The sequence below is a fragment of the Meles meles genome, chromosome 13 (assembly GCF_922984935.1).
Source record: "Meles meles chromosome 13, mMelMel3.1 paternal haplotype, whole genome shotgun sequence".
Classification (NCBI taxonomy): Eukaryota; Metazoa; Chordata; class Mammalia; order Carnivora; family Mustelidae; genus Meles; species Meles meles.
Genome location: NC_060078.1, coordinates 47340663 through 47361190, shown reverse-complemented (window position 1 = coordinate 47361190; position 20528 = coordinate 47340663). Strand labels below are relative to the sequence as shown.

At 51.4% G+C, this 20528-nt stretch overlaps 1 protein-coding gene across 5 annotated transcripts in view; it reads left to right on the top strand.

Annotated features, from left to right (window-relative positions):
- The first annotated feature begins 1454 nt into the window (after window positions 1-1454).
- OGDHL (oxoglutarate dehydrogenase L) overlaps window positions 1455-20528 on the top strand; it is a 29617-nt gene continuing 10543 nt past the window's right edge. The window contains exons 1-11 of one of the 5 annotated variants that reach the window (XM_046027976.1): window positions 1568-1586; window positions 6206-6277; window positions 7736-7940; window positions 9779-9937; window positions 13710-13812; window positions 14217-14332; window positions 14436-14590; window positions 15342-15488; window positions 17302-17392; window positions 19811-19990; window positions 20281-20409. In XM_046027976.1, the coding sequence (XP_045883932.1) occupies window positions 7737-7940; window positions 9779-9937; window positions 13710-13812; window positions 14217-14332; window positions 14436-14590; window positions 15342-15488; window positions 17302-17392; window positions 19811-19990; window positions 20281-20409 (1284 nt within the window). In that variant the 5' untranslated portion in view covers window positions 1568-1586; window positions 6206-6277; window position 7736. The other 4 variants (XM_046027977.1, XM_046027975.1, XM_046027980.1 and 1 more) reach the window with 4 other exon arrangements.

Sequence of the window (20528 nt, the reverse complement as noted above, 5' to 3'; positions counted from 1 at the left end):
ATACTGAGATTAAAACAAAGATCTTTAAGACAAGAGGAAAAAAAGAAGTAAATTGCAGAACTATATTCTCATGGATCTATTTAATGTTTTTGTAAATGTGTATTTATATAGTAGTCATAGTACACAATTTTGTAAAAATGTTTACCAAACTGTGGCCATGCCTCAAAGCTTCTCAGTCTTCTGAGAATGGCAGCTATCCTCATGGGAGCCTTGATTGCCCCAATGTTTGCTTTAATCAGTGTAATTAGCAGAACATCAATTAGGCTGGAAGACCTGGCAGCCCTGCAATCTTCACAGCAGTGCCTTCTGTTCTTGGCTGCCCCTCCCAGCCCCTTTGGTGACTCAGCTTCCCTCCATAGCATGGTTCTCTCTCCCTCCATGGCTCTTTGTTTTTCTTTCATGGACTCTAAAGACCACTGTGGGCAAATGGGAGACTGTGGAGACCTTTGATTTCCTGGGGTTTTGTTCCTGCCTGTTGCTCCACATCACACTCTTTCTTAAGTATCTTATTGGTAGATCCAACCTGTAAATTTTCTGTTACTCTCCCCAACCTACATCTCCTTCTGTTTCCCAGTTTACTCAGAGGTTCCATTCCCTGCCCCCAACACCTCCCCAAAGTCAGAAATCAGTGAGTTATCATTGCCCCCACCACTCAAGCTTCATTAACTACTAAGCCCTGCAGAACTGATTCCTAAATGTTTCTCACATCTGTATCCTTTTCTCTCTCTCTCTACTGCCAGTGCATTATTGTCTCTCACCTGGATATAGTTTCACTCTCACTTTTTACCACTCTATCCTCCCTCCGGTTGCCAGAGAAAGCTTTGTAAAAATAAAATCCGACCATGTCCTTCACAGCTTAAAATGTTGGTAGTGTCCCATGGCATACTAGAAAGTCCAAACCCCTTGACATATGGTGTAAAGACCAGTTCTGGGGGGCCTGGGTGGCTCAGTCGGTTAAGTGTCTGCTTTCAGCTCAGGTCATGATCTCAGGGTCCTGGGATGGAGCCCCACATCAGGCTCCCTGCTCAGTGGGGAGTCTGCTTTTCCCTCTCCTATTGCTTCTCCCCCTGCTTGCACTCTCTCTCAAATAAATAAATAAAATCTTAAAAAAACAACAACAAACAAACAAAAACAAAAATAGTTCCACTGGCCTAAGCCACCAGTCCCTGCATACATGTAGGCAGTTCTCATCCCCCTAGTCCTTCATATAATTCTGTACAGGTGTACATGTAACTTTGTACAGGTGCTTTCCTGCTAAAGGTCATCAGTGCACATGTGTTGATTTTTCCTCCCCAGCACCCACTCCTATTTCTTGTGGTACCAGCATCCCAATAACTATCTGCTTTGTTTCTTAACCCACATGTGTTTCAGATGAGTCACTTCCGGCCTTGATTCCCCACTTCAGGCCAGACCAGATCTTTTAGCTTCTTTGCTCCTGGAATTTGAGTTTTGAACATCATAACAGCCATGAAGAGACAGTCCATTTCTGGCTCAGCCCTGTTTCCCGAGACTAACTCCTCAGTTTTCCTTTGAATCTATGAATTGAAAACCTTCCTATCAACTCCCTTTTGGAATAAACCTGCCAGGTAATTTTCTAATGCTTTTTATTAAAGAAATCTCAATGAACCCTGACCTTCTGTAGCAGATAAATTCTTCCTTATCCTTCAGGATCCAGATTAAGTGTCCATTTTTTCATTCATTTATTCATCCAACAAATATTTGCTGAAAACATACTATGAGTTGGGCACTGTGCTAAGTGCTAGGGATTTAATAGTAAATTGAACAGGTATAGTCTTTGGCCATATGGACCTTAAAATATCTCCAAATAGGGGCGCCTGGGTGGCTCAGTGGGTTAAGCCTCTGCCTTCGGCTCAGGTCATGATCTCAGGGTCCTGGGATCGAGTCCCACATCAGGCTCTCTGCTCAGCAGGGAGCCTGCTTCCCTCTCTCTCTCTCTGCCTGCTTCTCTGTCTACTTGTGATCTCTCTCTGTCAAATAAATAAATAAAATCTTTAAAAAAAAATCTCCAAATAAACAACTTTTGTGGGACCTTCAAATGTAGAGGGTAGAATTAATCATATTCCTCCATTCACGGTATCTTATCAGTATTGGTATGGGCAATCAGTTAATTACCTCATATCTATATCCCAGAACAGGCAACCGTATTCATGTGTTTCATATATACTTAAATGTATTCTTGTGAAAAGTATAGTGTAGTTTCATGATCATGTGCTTTTAGTTAAGAGAAAAACTATTACATTGTATGTTTTTGTAGTTTTCCAATTTTCTACATTAAGCATTGTAACATGCCCATCGTAACTGAGACGACATAATGGGCCTTATGAGCAAATCTAAGGATTTTGACTTTTACTTCTAGTAAAATGGAAGGTCATTTGACAGTTTTGAGCAGAGAGCAACATGATTTGGTGTTTTACAAGGAAAATTCTGCTGTGTTGAGAGTAAATTCAGGAGTGCAAGTGTAGAAGAAAGGAGACAGGGTACTTTGCCAATAATCGATGGGAGAGGGGCATCTGGGAGGCTCAGTGGGTTAAGCCTCTGCCTTCAGCTCAGGTCATGATCTCAGAGTCCTGGGATCGAGCCCCAGATTGGGCTTTTTGCTCTGTGGGGAGCCTGCTTCCCCCTCTCTCTCTGCCTGCCTCTCTGTCTACTTGTGATCGCTCTCTGTCAAATAAATAAATAAATCAATAAAATCTTTAAAAAATTAAAAAATCCACAGGAGAGTTGATGGTAGTTGAACCACCGACACAACAAACTCCTGTGTATAAACAAGAACAAAACCCAAGAGAAATACAATAGGAAACCCTCAAAACTAACAGAAAATGTGAAATGCAAATTACTGATATTTAGGGAAGTGCAGCTGAAAACAACTATATGATGTTGCATCTGTTATTCTGGGAAAAGTTGTAAAGCTGGGTGCTGCCAAATGTTGGCTGGGATGTAAGGACTTAAAAGTCCTCTTGCACTCCTACTGAGAATCTAGAATTGAACAACAATGTGACGCTGCTGAGTTGTTAAGTATACACACAACCGTGACCAAGCAATTCAACTTCTGCTTATATATTACAGAGAAAATTTCACACAGGTTCATAAGAGAATATGTAGGAAGATGTTCATTGCAGCATTCTTTGTGGCAACAGGGAGGTGAAGGCAATCTAGGTCTCCATCACTGGCACAACGGAAGGGTAAAAGGTGTATCAGGCTTTACGGTAACCCCTTTATATGCATTATCTCTTTTCTTCAAAACAACCCGAAGTCAATGATACTTTTTTTTTTTTTTTTTTTTGACAGAGAGAAATCACAACTAGACAGAGAGGCAGGCAGAGAGAGAGGAGGAAGCAGAGAGCCCGATGTGGGGCTCGATCCCAGGACCCTGAGATTATGACCTGAGCCGAAGGCAGAGGCTTTAACCCACTGAGTCACCCAGGCGCCCCAAGTCAATGATACTTTTAATAGCATGCAGTTTTATAGGAAATAAAACGGAAACTATCCTCCCATGCACACAAATCACACAAATGACTGGTTATTTTCTAGTACATTTTCCTTAGTGTTCGTTTGAGGACATTGGAATTCAGGGGCTCAGAGTCACAGCAGGTATCGCAGCCATATGGTGTTTCCCACCCTGTGGTCTTTGGGAACTTCACTCTTCCCCGGGCCCGGGAGACTTCGGGCGGGCCTGGGCGACTTCGGGCGGGCCTGGGCTGTCAGCACCGCGGACAGCGCCGGCGGGTGAAGGGGCGGGGCGTACACAGAAACGTCACGACGCGCGGAGTCTCCCGGGCGCGCGCTCTCGAGCTGCCTGCGCTGCCGCGTCATGTGACCCAGGTAATTGGCTGGGCAAGCCGCGCACCCCCTGCGCGCAGCCCCTGACTTGCGGCTTCTTGGACTGCGCTGCTGCGCGGACCCGCCGGCCGGGTGAGCGCGGCGGCCCCGCCACTCCGGGTCTATGTACCTCCTCTATTCCTGCCTTCTCGGGGGCGGTCCCTCTGCTCTCGGTTCCTGGGGAGCCGCGACCCGGGGTCCTGAGTAGGGCCCCGTCGGCCGGGGCGGGGGTGGGGGAAGTGAGCGTGACCTTGGCTCCGCCCTTGTTTGGCCGCGGCCTCTTCAAGGACCCTCAGCGGTTCGCGCAAGTTCGACCCTGTGAATGCAGTGTTTTGCGTGAAGGAGAGCCTTGTGAACGGTGGGGTTTCAGGCTTCAGCGTGGGTTCTCCAGCCCGAAGACCACAGAATGACCAGGCTGCCTTTTGTGGCCTTGGGGGAGGGGGGTACGGGCTCCTTTTCCTCACCCTCTCGAAGGGCCGGCCTGCGGACAGCTGCGGAGCTGGTGATGGAGAGGGTCCCGCGTTATGTACCTGCTGGGACACACAGGCAGTTTTTCAAGTCTCAGGACCTCTTGGGGGCGGGTCCTTATAGACAGCTTTAACTACGATCTCTGCTTAGATGAGAAAACTGAGGCCATGAGAGAGGCAGGATGGGCCAGCCTGGGAAGTGCTTCTCTCATCCCCAGGGAGATGTTGGGGGAGAGGGGAAGGTGCAGCGGGGTGCAGTGGCATCAACCAGACTCTGAGGGTCCCACTCTGACCCCCTCCCCCTCCACCTAAGGGCCCAAGCCTGCCCTTGCAGCCTTTCCCCGTGCAACTCCTCATCACACATGCCCTAGGCTCTTGGAACAGGTCCCGGTTACCTTTGTACTTTTTAATAACCTCTGGGCTTTAGCTCAGGCCCTCTGTCTCTGCCAGTGAAATAAGCACACCCCTCCCTGCCCTGCTCCTTACCTTGGAGTCTGCCTTCTTTTGGGTTCAGCCAACTAGAGTTGGGTTTATTCCTGAGAAAAGCCCACCCAGATCTCAGAATGTGGGATTAGAGTACACCTGCAGCAGTGTGAATTCAGCCTCCATTGCTGCCTGGCTTCAAGGTCTTGGGGAGGGCCTTCCCATCTTTGGATCTCTTTTAACTCATCTCTGCAGTAGACATAGGGGAGGGCAGCCCAACAAGGCCTTGTGTGTGGGAGGGTTCCTGGATAGCATGTCTGTGGTTGTGGGGGTGGGGATAGTACTAACCTTGTCCATAGAAAGGAGACCCCCAAGAGCTGCCCAGAGCAATCTACCTATTTGTCCACCAAGGACTGGGCTGGGCAGGTGGTTCACAAGATGCCTGACTCTAACTCTTTGCTGCTGCCTTTGCCTGTATGGCCAGGACGTGGCAGGGCTGGCTGGGGCTCTAGCTGGGGTTGATTCTGTTTCCACCCCTCCAGGGCTCTTGGGTCCTCAAGCCCTGCCGGAATGGGGGCAGGAGTGGCCAGCTGGCTTTCCTCCTACCAGCCTGGGTGAAGGCCATAGCAGTGTCCCATAGCCGCTCCAGACCATTCAGTGTTTGTAAAACACAGTGTTCCTGCAATAGGGCCACTCTGGACGCAGCCAGGCTTGGTCACTGCCACCCCGAGCCATCCCGTTCCCCTGTGGGGGTGGGGGTGGGGGTGGGTGCGGGTGCGGTTGCGGGTAGAGAGTTCACTTTTGGCTGTGGCTGTTGGAAAGTGCATGCGGTTAAGGGAAATCTGGGTTTACATTTTGACTCTGCAGTGAGGAGGGCACAGGCTCTGGAGCCACACAGAGCCCCATCACTCGCCACCTTCTCACTCTGTGCCTCAGTTTCCTTCTTATAAGGTGGGGCTACTCTAAGTGCCCAGCACATGAGATTGTAAAGGGGGTGAGTGAACACCGTGCCTGCCCCAGAGTCAGTGCTCACAGACTGTGTACTCTTTTATTCCTGCAATGAATGGTCTTAGTGTCTGGTTTCCTTTGCTTTAGAATGGGATGATAGAACTTCCTGGCTTGTTTCCATTCTTCTGATGTCCTAAGCCAGTATGTCTTGTGTCTCTCCCTCATTGCCTATGGTCATTTGGGCAGCCCTGTACTTGTATTTGTCTAGGTTCAGTCAGAAGTAGAGCAGGGGTTGGGACCCTGGCACTCTGACCCCAGAGCCCAGGCCTTCCAGGGAGATTGAGCCGCTAGGGGCCCTTGCTGTGGAGCCTGGAATCATGGGCTGGTGGGGCTGGGCTTACAGCCTGAAGCTTCAGGGCTGAGCATGTGAGAAGCTTGGGGGTACTCTGGGCTTAGCTTTCAGCTGAACCCACCCTCTTCCTCCCTTCACTGGACTATACTTTTGCTTTTTAATTTACTCTGTTTAGATTTCCTGCTGGCTTCCCGGAGGAGCCTACTCTCCCTCCCTTGAGAAGACCACCCCCTTCTCTTTGCCTCATGTGAGTTCGAAGGGAAAGGGGGAGGAAGCAGGCTGGAAGGGCTTGTAGAAGGCCAGCCAGATAGTTCTGGGGACTTGGTTGAGCTAAAGGGCAGGGGTAGAGTGGGGGAGGCTTGTCTAGGTGTATTGGCTCAGGGCCAGGTAGGACCTGGGAGCCACTTATGCCCCAGAAGACATGTTTTCTGGGACTGAGTTGTGTAAAGGGAAGCAGGCCCTCCCTGCCTGCGTGGCCTCTGGTAGGGTGGCTTTGGTCCTGTGCCCTACTCGAAGGCTAGGATTCTCTGGGCAGAAGGGTGTTAATGAGGATTCAAGGGAAGCTGTTCTGTGTCCAGGTTGTGCTGGGCTGGAGCAGAGGAGGGGGCTTTGCTCACAGTTGTGGAGGTGGGGTAGGGGAACAGAGGTCCTACTTTACAAATCCTGCATAGGAGGAAGTGGCCTTAGCGGGCTCTGTCAACTCCCGTCTGGCCTGGCTAGGGAGCCCCAGGGCTTGCCAGGATTGGAGGAGGCTCTCAGGCCCTCAAAACTGTCCTCTGGTGGGGGAGGGGGTGGAGGAAGCTAGTGTTTAAAACTGGTTATTCAAAAGCTTTTCCTGGAAAAGAGATGAGATGAACTACAGGTTCTGCATCCTCTCCAGCCTGTACGGATCCCCTGAACTGTTGGTTGTCCTGAGTGCTGTTGGTTCTGAGTGTAAACTCTGGGCAGGGTGGGAGAGTCTGAGAGGGTGGCTCCGGCTGAGAGCTGGGGTGAGCTGAGCATGGGGCCGGCTTCCGATCTGCCTCTCGATATTTCCCCTGCCCTTCTCTGAGCCTCTGTTTTCCCCACTGGAAGTGGGGTCATTAAGTCCTATCATTGGCTTTCTGGGCTGGTTTTGCAGTCAGAGGAAGACACTGTTCACTTCTGGTGACAGGGACCAGAGACTTGGCAGTGCCATAGGCTTCCTGAGATAGTGCGGCCAGACCCCTTTCTTCAGGCTCTTTCCTGGCCAGGCATGGCACATGCCAGCCGCCCCAGGACTCCCTTGCTCGAGTTCCAGGTGGCCAGCTGCGTGGCCCACTCTTTCTTGGGTGTAGTGCTCGCACATACCCTGGGACCCTCTGAGGGGGCTCTGGGTCCTGGGCTGAATGCTCCCTGAGCCAGGGCCTGGGTGGGGTACTTGTCTCTCTATCAGGCTTAGGGGGACAGCAGAGAGGGAGTGTGGGCTGGGGTGGGTGGGGCATGGCAGGATTGGGGCTCAGGGATGCTGAATTGGTGTTGGTGAAGTTAACTGAGCTGGGAGCTCCCACTAGGCAGTGACCCCAGGAGGGCTGGCCGCCTGTCCCAGTCTCTTCTATCCCATCGGTGCTGAGCCTGGGGCTAACTGCCCCCTAGAACCAACAAAAGCCAGAGGAGCCAGTAGTGGGTGCCAGAGCCTTTATTCTGGTCCTGTGGTTTATGCCTCTCCTTCATTGCCCGTGTCCAGAATGAGTCAGCTGAGACTGCTGCCCTCCCGGCTTGGGGCGCAGGCCTCCAGGCTCCTGGCCCCGCGTGATGTCCAGATGTTTGGCTGGCGCAGCAGGTCGTCTGGGCCACCGGCCACCTTCCCGAGCGGCAAACGTGGAGGCAGCTCCAGTTACATGGAGGAGATGTACTTCGCCTGGTTGGAAAACCCCCAGAGCGTCCACAAGGTCGGCACCCCCACCTGCCTGCCATGCAGGAGGGAACCTTCTAGAGCCGGGCTGTGGAGGGGGTCCTGGGGAGAAGCAGCTTGCCTGCCCTGTGATCTAGGCAGGTTCCTTTGCCTCTCAGCTTCTCCAGCATCCCCGTTCATAAAAGCCTTGTCCTTGTGTTGGGTGAGGAGGGTCTGTTGCTGTCCCATTGCTGACCCAGCCAGTCGGTGGTAGTCTGGCCTGGGAAGCCCCAGTCCTGTCCTGCTCAGCCACACGTGGTCCAAGACCCACCCCTGCCCCCTTGTCATGCGGTGCTGTGGCCAGGAGGCTCTTTGTTGTGTAATTAGGGCCAAAAATGTTGACACAGGTACTGAGCTGATTAAATACCTGCTGACTATAAAAAAAACAAAAACAAAAACAAAAAAACCAAAAAATCAGATGACAGAGTGAGGAGTGAGAAGTGAAGCTGCTCTCCCTCGTCTTCATGCACTCTCAGAGGAAGGTAATAACATGACTCAAAACCAGAAAATGTGAGGTTACACAATAAATAGTCACCCTCCCGATCATCCCCGATCTGCTCAGCACCCGCCTGTCTGTCCCCCAGTTTATTCTTAGTTTCTTCTGTATCCTTTCAGAGTTTCTGTAAGTAAATGTATTGCAAACATAACTCAGTTCACCCCTCTACACAACAGCCAGACACTCTTCTCAGCATACATGGCTGAGATTTTTTGTGTCAGTGTCTCAAGAGGCTCAGTGTTCTTTTTTCCAGTTGTGTAGTGTTCCCTGGCATGGCTGTGCCACACCTGTCCCCACCGACAGACAGCTCACTCTTTTCCAGTCCTTGGCTGTTGCCGCTGTTGCCACAGGGCATCACTTAGTCCATTTGTCATCTTGGGTGTGCGCTGCTCTCTGCGGGATCAGTTCCCCAAGGTGAATTGTTGGGTCACAGAGGCTCCATGATACTGTTTTGATGGGCATCGCCAAATTGCTTTCCAAAGGGCTTGTGCCACCGGCTTCTTTCAGATGAGGGTGTGGAGAAGAAAACACTTCTGTGTTCTTCTGGAACACGGAGCTGCTTGAGCATGTGCATGTCTGCTTTTGGCTTCCACATGAATGGTCTCAGTCACGTCCCTTCTGCTTGGTTCGCTTTGCAGTGACATATCTTGGTGATGTTCTACCTCCATAGTAATAAATGCACCTTTTTTTTTTTTAAGGCTGCATAATTGTCCAGAATCGAAATGTACCATCATTTATTTAACCTGTTTCCTACTGGTCACCACTTAGATTCTTTTTAAAATTTTATTTTTGATTTATTTTTATTTTCAAGTAGTCTCTGTACCCAACGTGGGGTTCAAACCTACAACCCAAGATGAAGAGTCACATGCTTTGCTGACAGAGCCAGCCAGGTGCCCCTAGGTTGTTTTTTTAATGTTGTCGTTTTATAAACAGTCCCATAGGGAGCACCCTCACACGTACATCTAGGCACACCTGTATAAGTACATCTGTAGAAATTACTGAAACGGAATTGCTGGTTCAGGTACATTCAGTGAAGATGTTGAGGGCTTGCCTGCCAACCCACAGTGTGTGAGGGCATGTTTCCCCAGCCCTTTTCACACCTGAGACCCCTGGGTCACAAGTTAGAGCCTTCCCCCAGCACCCTTCCAAGCTGAAGAGATCTGGCCTTTGGGATGGGGGATCCTGGGCTGTTACAAGAGGTCTCGGCAGGGTCCTGGAAAGGTCCCAAGAGCTATAGTGGTGAAGGAACACCCAACACCCCTTGGGGCCCCCAGGCAGGGCCACCTCCCACTCCTCCCAGGCCCCGACTTGACCATTTTCTTCTTTCTACTTCTGCCCAGTCCTGGGACAGCTTCTTCCGAAAAGCCAGTGAGGAAGGCCCCTGGGATCCGGCTCAGCCCCAGTTCCCCGAGAGCAGGCCGGCAGTCTCCAGTCGGACCGAGACCAGCAAGCTGGTAGAAGACCATCTGGCTGTGCAGTCTCTGATCCGGGCCTACCAGGTGAGTGGCGGGGAGGGCCCAGGCAGGGAGACGGGCCTGGCTTCTGGCGTATGGCTAGGTGCTGATGGGAAGGGGACTGACTGTGCTCCAGTCATCGCCACCAGAGAGCCTGTCAGGTGGCTCTTGCTCTTCCCATGACTTGTTGTCATGTAACTGTCCATATCATTAACTACGCCTTGGTGTTTGGTTTGGTCTGTCTCACTCACCTGTATGCCCCGCGCACCTACAGGAGTACTTAGTAATCAGTCTTGCTAAAGGTTTAAAAATTGAGTCGATTGACCCTGTTCATGTCTGTTTTCTTGACTGAGCATTCCAGGAGGACTGGGACTGATACACAGCAGCTGCTTACTTAGGGTTTACTTATGGGTTTATACTGAAGCCTCCATGTACATGGATATTTCAGGAAACAGCTCCTTCTCTACCGGCTGCTCTGTTCTGGGGACTTTAGTTCTCCCCTGCGCGCTCCCCAGGCTGGGCCCCTGCTCTAACAAAGCATCTTGATGAGGTGCCATAGTCTTGGTCTTGACCGAACAGGACTAATTGGAGGACCACTCTGGGTTTTTCCTCCCTAACAATTGTAATCATTTGGGATCTCTCTGGGAATCAGTGGCAGAAAGTATTTCCTAAGAGCAACGTGTCAGGCGGACCTGCAGAAAGAAGGGCAAGGGCATTCCGGGGCCCTTGGCAGAGACTCCCTGGGAAGGAGCTGCAAGCCTCCGCAGGAGCCAGGGGAGGGGGAGGCCTTAGCCAATGGAAATGGTGCCTTGCCTCTGAGTTAGGCACTCTGGGGGTGGGGTGGGGGGGGCAGCTGCACTTCCCGGGTACCAGTGACGCTGAGTAGGGCTGGGCCACCCTGCTGGCCTGAGGACCTGTGGATTACAGGCCACTTTCAAGCAAAAGAAGTAGTAATTGTTCCTCTTGGCTGAATGAATCAGAAAATGATCTAGCCATTTCCTTTGAAAACCAAGAACAAAGAACAGAAAACTCCATGTTAAATATAAGGTAACATTCTTCCTGCTGCCTCAGGGCCTTGTCCTCTCAGCACAGTTCCCAGCTCTTCAGCTGCTCTTTGTTCTTTAGCCAAGACAGTGCCTGGGGAGAGTCCTTCTAGAGGGGCAATGTCTGAATTCTGGCCTGTTACTGTGTTTTTATTGGGTAGAAGTCTGCCAAAGGCTGTGCCTGACTTGAGGGAGTTCCTACCAGGGTGGCTGCAGCTCCTCGCTCTTGTTTGACCTGTGGACAGACGGTGCTGCAAAATCCTAACGCTCATTATTGTGCATGTTTTCAGACGTAGAAGAGGTAGAAGAATTGTGTAGCAAATCCCACCCCCATTACAGGGTCCGTCTCTAATCATCTGTTACCATCTCTTGCCCTCACCTGTTGGCCGCTGATTATGTTGAAGCCTATCCCAGACATACCATTTCATTCACCGAACGTTTCAGCATGTATTTCTGTAGGTAAAGGCTCTTTCAAAATGTGCGTGATAGCGCCATCACCCCTAACAATGTTAACAATAATCCTAAGGGCATCAGATACCTGGTTGGTATTTACGTTGTTTGTCTTTCGATTTTACTGCTTGAATGAATCAGGATCCAAATAAAGCCATAGGTTGTGACAAGCTGATGCAGTTCTTAAGGCTCTCGTGCTCTTCAGATACCTCTCTGGTTTTCCTCTGTGTGTGTATGGGTGCATGTTTTTCTTGTCATTCATTCATTCACTTATTTATTTAGTGTGTGTGTGTGTGTGTGTGTGTGTGTGTGTGTGTGTGTGTGTAAGAAACCAGGTTGTTTGTGCTGTAGAGTTTTTCTGAGTCTGGATTTTGCTGATTGCATCCCCATGGTGTCACTTCATCTGTCCCTTTGTCCCGTGTAATTTCTGTAAATTGGTAATTACATCTAGAAGCTTTATCCAACGTAGATTTGATTTTTTTGTTTCAAAATCAGCTTCCTGGTGGTGATGGGTACTTCATCAGTTGGCAGCTCTGGATAATTATTTCCTGGACACATTAATTCATTAGGAGTGGTAAAAAGGGTGATCATACTCCGTTTCTACCTTTCTCTGTTTATTACCTGAAATGCTTCCATTAGGAGAAACTTCCGTTATTAACCCCATGTATCCTGAGCTGCAGAGGGTACAAGAAAGGCAAGATCAGTGCTTGATTTTTCTTTTTACTGGCTGATTTTCGAAAGTGTTAGGTGTCCTCCAAAGATGGTCCAGGAAGGTTTCTCTCCTTTTAATATGATATGAACGTATGAATTTAAAACTATATGGTAAGTTTAATCTGTTACAGACACCATCTTTTCCGTCATCCAGTTGTGTCCTTAATTCCCTTCCCCAGTAGTTGGAGTACCCCTTTGGTGTCTGGTGTGACAGGATGCTCTGAGCTTGTCTTGTGCATTTCTGCCCCATCTTGGACGAGCCAGTTCTTCAGGGAATGCTGGGAGTGTCCCTGCTGTGGTCTGGTCGTGACTTCTGGGCCCTTTTAGTGGTTAGAGCCAGGAACTATGTACTTTTTTTTTTTAAAGATAACACGTTTATGGGTTTATACTGATGCCTCCATGTATTTCAGATGCAGGACTTGGGGTTTTTTCTTCTTCTCATTAATCTTACGTCACTGTCTTCTAAAGATGCCAAAAGTAGAGGTTCCCAAAGACATTAATACCATGACTCACTTGATTTTCCCACAGTCTGTACACTACAGTTTTATGATATAACTCTTAATACAACCACTACTCGGGGCGCCTGGGTGGCTCAGTGGGTTAAGCCGCTGCCTTCGGCTCAGGTCATGATCTCAGGGTCCTGGGATCGAGCCCCGCATGGGGCTCTCTGCTCAGCGGGGAGCCTGCTTCCCTCTCTCTCTCTCTCTGCCTGTCTCTCTGTCTACTTGTGATCTCTCTCTGTCAAATAAATAAATAAAGTCTTAAAAAAAAAATACAACCACTACTCATTGGTAATTGAAATGAATTTGTAATATTCTTTTCCTGGAGTTCTGTTTGCCTTTTGGGGGTATTCTGTAGTCGATTGTGTAGTTATGTGACCAAATGGATGTGTGAATTCACTTGTTTTTGTTTTAATTTTTAAAACTTAATTTTGTTTTATATTATAGTGGTATAAAATATTCACAAGATTCCCAAATCAAATCTTTGAAGCAAAATATATTCTTAAAAGTCTAGCTTCTAGCCCTGGCATTCTACCCTATTTTGTCCTTTTTCCACAAGTAATAGTTTTTCTTGTTTTGTGATGTATTTGTCTAATGCATATATTTATTGCATATATACAGATATGTGCAAATGCATATATTTTCTCGAATCTCCTCTTTCTTAGATAATGGCGAGTTTGCCACACATCCTTTTCTGCAGTTTGCTTTTTTGCTTAACGGTATTGTGTGGAGACGACCTCATTGCAGCCGAAAGGGACCTTTTTTACTACTCCTAACAGCTCTATCGTACTTCCTTGTCTGGGTTTCCCATATTCATATGCCAGTCTTCTACTGATGGACATTTGGGAAATTTCTAGAACTTTGTGACTGTCAGTACTACCATGGTTAATCCTTTTGCATATGCATCCTCATTTTCGAAATCTGTGCAGGTTGAGCTCCTGCCGCCTTAGTGTCTGGGGCCTGGGCAATTGTGCAGTGGCGGGGTGCTGGAGACGGTAGAAGGTTGAGATTCTAAAGTGGGAGATGAGGGGCCAGGGCCCAGAATGTGGCTTTTGGTGAGGGTCTGTCCATCTGTGTCCCAGCCTGGCCCCAACCTTTTTCCCTTTCTCCCAGATCCGGGGGCACCATGTGGCCCAGCTGGACCCACTGGGCATTCTGGATGCAGATCTGGACTCCTTTGTGCCCTCAGATTTAATCACAACCATCGATAAATTGGGTGAGAGTTCCTGTCACTCTGGCAGCTCCAGAGCCAGCTGGTACCTGTGGCCCAGTAAGGGGCTCTGGAACTGACTTGTCTCTGGAGCTTGGGGCTCAGCAGTCAGCCCTAGAGGCTTTCTTCTGCCCTTTGCCCATCTGCCTCCCTGTACTGTCTCCCCATCATCCCTAGCTGGTACACCATGTTCAGCAACCTCAGAGACTCATCCCAGACCCCCCTCGTGGTAGAGGCTGGCCTCTGACTTTCACCCTCCCTGGTCCCTGTGAATAGGGTCCTTGAGCTTTAAGCCCCGAACTGGTGGGAGAGCACCAGGGACACGTTGGAAGTTTCGGGGGTCCTGCTAGGCCCCACTCAGCCTGACCCCCCCCCCCCCCGTTGCCTGGGCTGTGTGTGTGCCTCATCAGCCTTCTATGACCTGCGGGAAGCTGACCTAGATAAGGAGTTCCAGCTGCCCACGACCACCTTCATCGGGGGGTCTGAACATACCCTTTCTCTGCGGGAGATCATCCGGCGCCTGGAGGTGAGCTCTTTCTGGAGCCTACTAGAGGGAGGGCGGGTGCTGCCTTTTCAGAACAGTTGCCCCTCTTGCTGGCTCCTTGTGGAGTCCCTGCCTGTTCCCTCAGAGCACCTACTGCCAGCACATCGGCCTGGAGTTCATGTTCATCAATGACGTGGAGCAGTGCCAGTGGATCCGGCAGAAGTTCGAGACGCCTGGCGTGATGCAGTTCTCCAGTGAGGAGAAGCGGACCCTGCTGGCCCGGCTGGTGCGCTCCATGAGGTCAGACCCACAGCCCAACCCTGGGTGGCTGTGGTGTTTGGAGGGGCTGCTCCAGGCTCTTCGAGAAGTCCCAGGCCCTGGCTAAGAAACTGGATCACTGGAAGGGGAAGTCAGGACTGGGTGGGCCTTGTCCCCTGGCCTCAGGGAAGCCCATAAGAGCAGCACGGGGGTTGGTGGGCAGGGATGGGCTCCAGGAGCATATGAAAGCAGGGGCAGAGGGGCAGAGAGTGGCTGTGGGAATTTTTGGACAAGAAGCTTTCCCTCCATGGAGCGAGCGTCACAGCACCTCCCTGTAGGTGGGGCGCCCCCTGGCTCTGCCTGCTGGCCATCCGAAGCTGGGTAGACCCGGCTGCAGGGCCCCGAAGAGCATGGGCTCAGCTGCCGGGTGCAGAATGGATCCCTGGCGGAAGTGCAGGCTGGAATAGGAGTTGAGTGGTGCAGGGGTCTTTGGGGCATGGAGAGGGAGCCCTGTGTAGTGTGTGTGTGCAGGATGATGGTCTGGGAGCAGGGAGTGGGGGAGAGAAGTTGAGAGATGGATTTGGGTGCAGGCAGAAGTCTTTGCTTAGGCTGGGAGGATGCCCAGCGTCCCTCTGACCTATGCTTCTTATTGGCGGATGTTGGTGGCAGGTCCTGATGATGCAGAAGGAGGTGACTTTGCCACTTCCTCTGTCCTAGGCACCCAGCTCAGGCCCTCACGAATAGGACCTGTGAGCCCCATCCTCTCCATCCTTTCCCTTCTCTCCCCAAACAGGTTTGAAGACTTCCTGGCCCGGAAGTGGTCCTCCGAGAAGCGATTTGGCCTAGAGGGTTGTGAGGTCATGATCCCTGCCCTCAAGACCATCATTGACAAATCCAGTGAGATGGGGATCGAGAATGTCATCCTGGGGATGCCACACAGGTGGGCCCCCTTTCTGCTCCTCCATAGCCTGTCTGTTCTCCAGGTCCAGCAGAACGAGGTGAAAGGGAGGGGATGAAAATCAGAGCGGGAGTTTTGGTGGAACCTGGCGGGGAGAGGTGGGATGGCCTAAAAAGTTCTCAGTCCTTGGGCCCTAGAACCTGCTCATCACAAAGAGTTAGGCACTTGGCCAAGGGCATATGGAGGCAGGGACTCACCATGTTTGCTCAGACTCAGTTTCTCTCTCCCCATGTTGCCACTGTGCTCAGGAGGGTCAAAATTTCAGAAAAGTGGTATATCATGCCTTTTGAGGTTCCTGTGGAGGGGTGTGTCACAGGAAAGTGAGGGCCGGGTCTGGGCAGGTGGCCTTGGGTTGGCATCCCCTGGACAAGGGGTCTGTGGAGGTGAGCTGAGGGTTTTTCCCCCAGCTACAAGCTGACTGCACATCGATTTGGAAGGCTGGCCCGGCAGCTGGGCATTAGCCTCTGAGCTGGAGCCTGGGGACCGAGTCAGGGTGGCCAGGGGTCCTGGGGAATGGGGTGAAAGAGGACATGCTGAGCAGTCCCTGAAGTGGAGCCCCAGCATTTCCATCTGCTCATGGGTGGGCCAGTCCCGGACTGCACTAACATGAGGGGTGTCTAGGCATCCAGGTGCAATGTGAGAGGGTCCCCAACCTGTGGGCTGGCTTGCCAGGAGCCTGGGGTTTGTCTGTCACAGCCCTTGCTCTGAGGATGCTGTCTTGTCAGAGGGTCAGGCAGAGCTGGCCCAGTAGTCTGAGATCCCACACACATGGCTCCTGTGGCTCTCTCGGGGAGGATGGAACTGGGCAGTCAGAGGCAGCTCTGGGACTGTGTGGTGGTGCTGGGCAGGCTCCCAGCCTGGGGAGGGCTCTGGGAGCCGAGGGGCTGTTCCAGGCCAGGCCTCCATAGTTGGTGGGGGGAGGGTTTAAGGCTGGAGGACTTTGCTCAGAGGAGCTGAAGGTTGTTCATTTAGTTCCTTTGGCCTCTTAGCTCTGCCCCCTCAGAACATAGGAGAGGCTCGCCTGGAAGAGGGCTGCCCTTCTGTCACAGGGCCGTGTGGAGCTGGAGGCTGGGCCAGGGTGTGTGTGGGCCTGGGGCTGGTGTCTGCTGGTGGGGTACGGGGATGAGTTCTGAGTCCTCCCCTGTGCTCTGATCAGCCTGGTGCCCATCCCTGAATGAACTGTATCCTGATGGGAAGTCCAGGCAGGACTAGAGAGTCTCTGGCTCCTTTCCTGCCCCTACCCTTAGACTTCAGCTCCCCTGGACAGGTTCCCTGGTAACTTCTGACCTTAGGATCAGTCAAATCCCCTGTTCCTGTCCTGTGGCAACACACTGCTGGCTGAGCTGGGAGTCATGTATGAGCAGCTGTGATGCGTTAGCAGGTTGGGGTTGAGGTACTGGGTTAGGCTCCATTTCTGGGTGATGGGAGTGGGTGGTGGGGGAGGGAGATGGGGTGCAGCAGGGAGGTAGGGGTGAGTGGCAGGAGTGGAGGCGTGTACATCCTGCCATGAGGCTGAGTGGCCGTGAGGCTGGGTGGCTTCTGCTTATGAGGGCCTCCACAGTTGGAGTGAGAGGTACAGGGGTTTCTGGGGGAGCTGGCCGGCTAGAATCACTCATGGGCCTTGTAGATTGAGATGGGTGAGAGGCTGGGCCTCCTTTGGGCTGTACGCGGAGGGTTCCCCTGCCCCCCATGCTAATTCTGATAGTCCAGGTGAGCAGGCATGTGGGGAATGCTAGGGCCTACTGGGGGAGGTGGCCTCTGTGCCAGATGAGAGTCCTTCCACCTGTGGCTCCAGGGGCAGACTGAATGTGCTGGCCAACGTGATTCGCAAGGACCTGGAGCAGATCTTCTGCCAGTTTGACCCCAAGCTGGAGGCGGCAGACGAGGTAGGTGCCGTGCCCTGGTCCCAGTTATGTGGGAGGTGGACTAGGAAGGGGCTGGACCAGCAGCATCTAGGCTCAAACAGACCTGGAGGTGGATGGATATGTAGAAAAGTGGGGAGAAAATGGGTGTGTTTCTGTGAGGTCACTAAGATGTTTTAGAGTGAGTGCTGTGATCTCTGACAGCTGGGAGAGCCCTCAGGTAGTCCAGACCAGCGACTATTTTCAGCTAGGGAAGCTGAGGCCCGGGGAGGTGCTGGGGAGGGCCTAAAGGCATTTACTTTGACTGTGTTGTCTGACTCTGTTCGAAAGGTCCTGTCTACTAGCCTAGAAAGGTCTCTTCACTCATATATTTGCCCAGGACAGCTTCCTGTGCCCGCTGAGGAGCAGAGGGAACATTTCTCTGCTCATACCTCCGTTCCTGGTCTGCACATACATTAAGCACACCTCCCACCCTGAGGCGATCACTCAGGCTAGGCCTGAATGCAAACGGCCTTCCTCTCTGCTCTGTTCTCTTCCTCTTTCACAGCCCTGCCTGGCTTCCCTTTGGGTGGCTCTCCTGGTCCTCAAGGCAGCAAGCCTATCTCTCCTTCCTCTGTACCATCTTTTGTACCCCCTTCCCCCTCTGTACTGTCTCTCTTCTGGCGTTCTCCAGCCTGTGCACGTGTGTGTGTATCTGTTTTCCTCTCAGGCTGGTGACAGGATGAGGCAGGGACCTTGTCCCTGAATCTCCAGCACCCAGTACAGGGGCTTGGTTTGTTAAAATGAGCCACATCAACTGGCCGCTCCAAGGTCATCCCATACATTAGGCAGAGCAGGGACTAAATCCGCATCTGCTGGCTTCCAACCCAGAATCTCCCCAAGATGCCGTTCATTTGGCTTCTCAGAGATCAGCGCACTCACTGTGAAGTCGCCTTCATCTCCCCCGGACTTGGTTTGTTCTTCTGTAAAATGGGGATGAAAACCCCTGCCCCCCAGGATGGTGGTGAGGAATCACAGAGGTGATGTGTGCAAACTGAAAAGTCTGGTCAAAGGATATTTTTTACAGAAGTATTTAGTATTTTTTTAAATTAGAAAAGAAATATGAGCACTATTTTTAAAAAAGTATACTCGATGAGAGTGTTTCCCTTGTGAGACGCCGCCCCTCTCCTGCTCTTTGGAGGCTCCTCTGTGGCCAGTGTGTGTTTGTGTTAAGTTTGTGTTATGGTGTACTTCCACCAGTGTTCAACACAGGTACACACACACACACACACACACACACAGCTGTCCGGTGCAGTCCTGTTTGCAAAAGGCCGGGGGGAGCAGCCTGTGACAGCACTGGGCACCTTGCTGTTTTCCCTTAATGACCTGTCGCTGCCTCGTGCAGCGCACGGGGGACCCCCGAGCTGTGAGCATGCAGCGGGGGTTCGCCTCGCCACTTGATGGCGGTTAGGCTGCTGAATGAGTTTCTTTGCGCACGTGTGTGAGTACATTGTTGGGTGGTCTGAGAGGGCAGTAGCCAGAGTGACTTCCCCCCAGAGAGCTTCACGACACCAGTGAGCCCACCCCCAGCGTGCGTGAGGGTCCCGGGCCCTTGTCGTCACTTACTCTGTTGGATCTTTCTGGCTTTGTCAATATGATAGGTGCAAAAATGCTTGTATTTTAACGTATTTCTTTGTTACGAAGTTATGTGTATCTTTTCACATGTTTTTAAGCCACGTATATTTCTTTTTCTGTAAATTCCTCTTCCTGGCTTTTGCTCATTTTTCTATGGGATTTGGGGCTTTGTCTTACTGATTTGTAACAGTATGTTGTATATTGAGGGTGTTAGCTCTTTGCCTACAGTTGTCTTATAAATATTTTTCTCAGCTTGATTCTTTCCCCTCTAACACTGTGCATGAATTTGCTTCCCCCCGGCAGGTTTATTAAATTTTAGCTGCCTTATCTTTTTTGCCTTCTGAGCTCTCTGTATGTTGTTTGGAAGGGCCTCCCTTACTCCAAGATCACAAGATATATGGTGTTTTCTCTGCTATACTGTGGGTTCACCTGTGGTGTATACAGTATTTGTTATTTGGTGTAAGGAATCAGGTAAGGTGCAGCTCCAATATTTGCCCAGAGGCCACGCCTCTGTTCTTAACAGCACCTTCATTTCTCTGCTTGCCCTGTCGTTAACTCTGGGATGGTAGTTGATAATGCGGAGGGGCTCTGATGAGGGAGCTTGTCTGGCCTCTGAGCCAAGGCCCAGGGGAACCTGCCTGCCTTTCTCAGGGAGGGGTAGTGTGTGGGAGTGTGAGGGCAGGAAGAGGGTGTGGGTCAGGAATAGCACAGCCTTCCCAGGGAGCAGAATCCAGGGAATGTCCCAGCCCCGCGGTGGGCTTGCACGTCTACTTGTCTGCCTGTCTGCGGTGAGAGGGCTGGGTCATCGGCGCCTACCTCCACCTTCAGGGCTCTGGAGACGTCAAATACCACCTCGGCATGTACCATGAGAGGATCAACCGGGTCACCAACAGGAATATCACTTTGTCCCTCGTGGCCAACCCCTCCCACCTGGAAGCCGTGGACCCTGTGGTGCAGGGAAAGACGAAGGCAGAACAGTTCTACCGAGGGGATGCCCAGGGCAAGAAGGTGACCCCACCTGGTTCCTAAGGGGTGTGCCCTGAGGGGCTGGATCTGAGGCCTGGGCTCTGAGGAATGGGCTTTGAGGGCTGAACTCTGAGAGAGTAATGGTCTCTGAGGGCTGGTCCCTGAGGAACTGAACTGGGTGGGCTACGAGGACTGGGCTATGAGTGGTGGGCTGAGAGGACTAGGCTCTGAGTACTGGCTTCTGAGGAATAGGGCTTGGATCTTTGCACTGTAGGACACAGAGCGGGGCTGCCCAGGCTCAGACTCCTCCTGTCTCACATCCTGCCCTGCAGGTCATGTCCATCCTGGTTCATGGGGATGCTGCCTTCGCTGGCCAAGGTGTGGTGTACGAGACCTTCCACCTGAGTGACCTGCCCTCTTACACCACCAATGGTACTGTGCATGTGGTTGTCAACAACCAGGTGAGGACCCGGGCTGCCTGGCGGTCCTCTTCAGTGTCCCCCTTTCCTGAATTCCAGGTAGCACTTTTGCAGGAAGTATGAGATGATCCTAGGTTTTTTTTTTTTTTTTTTTTTAAGAG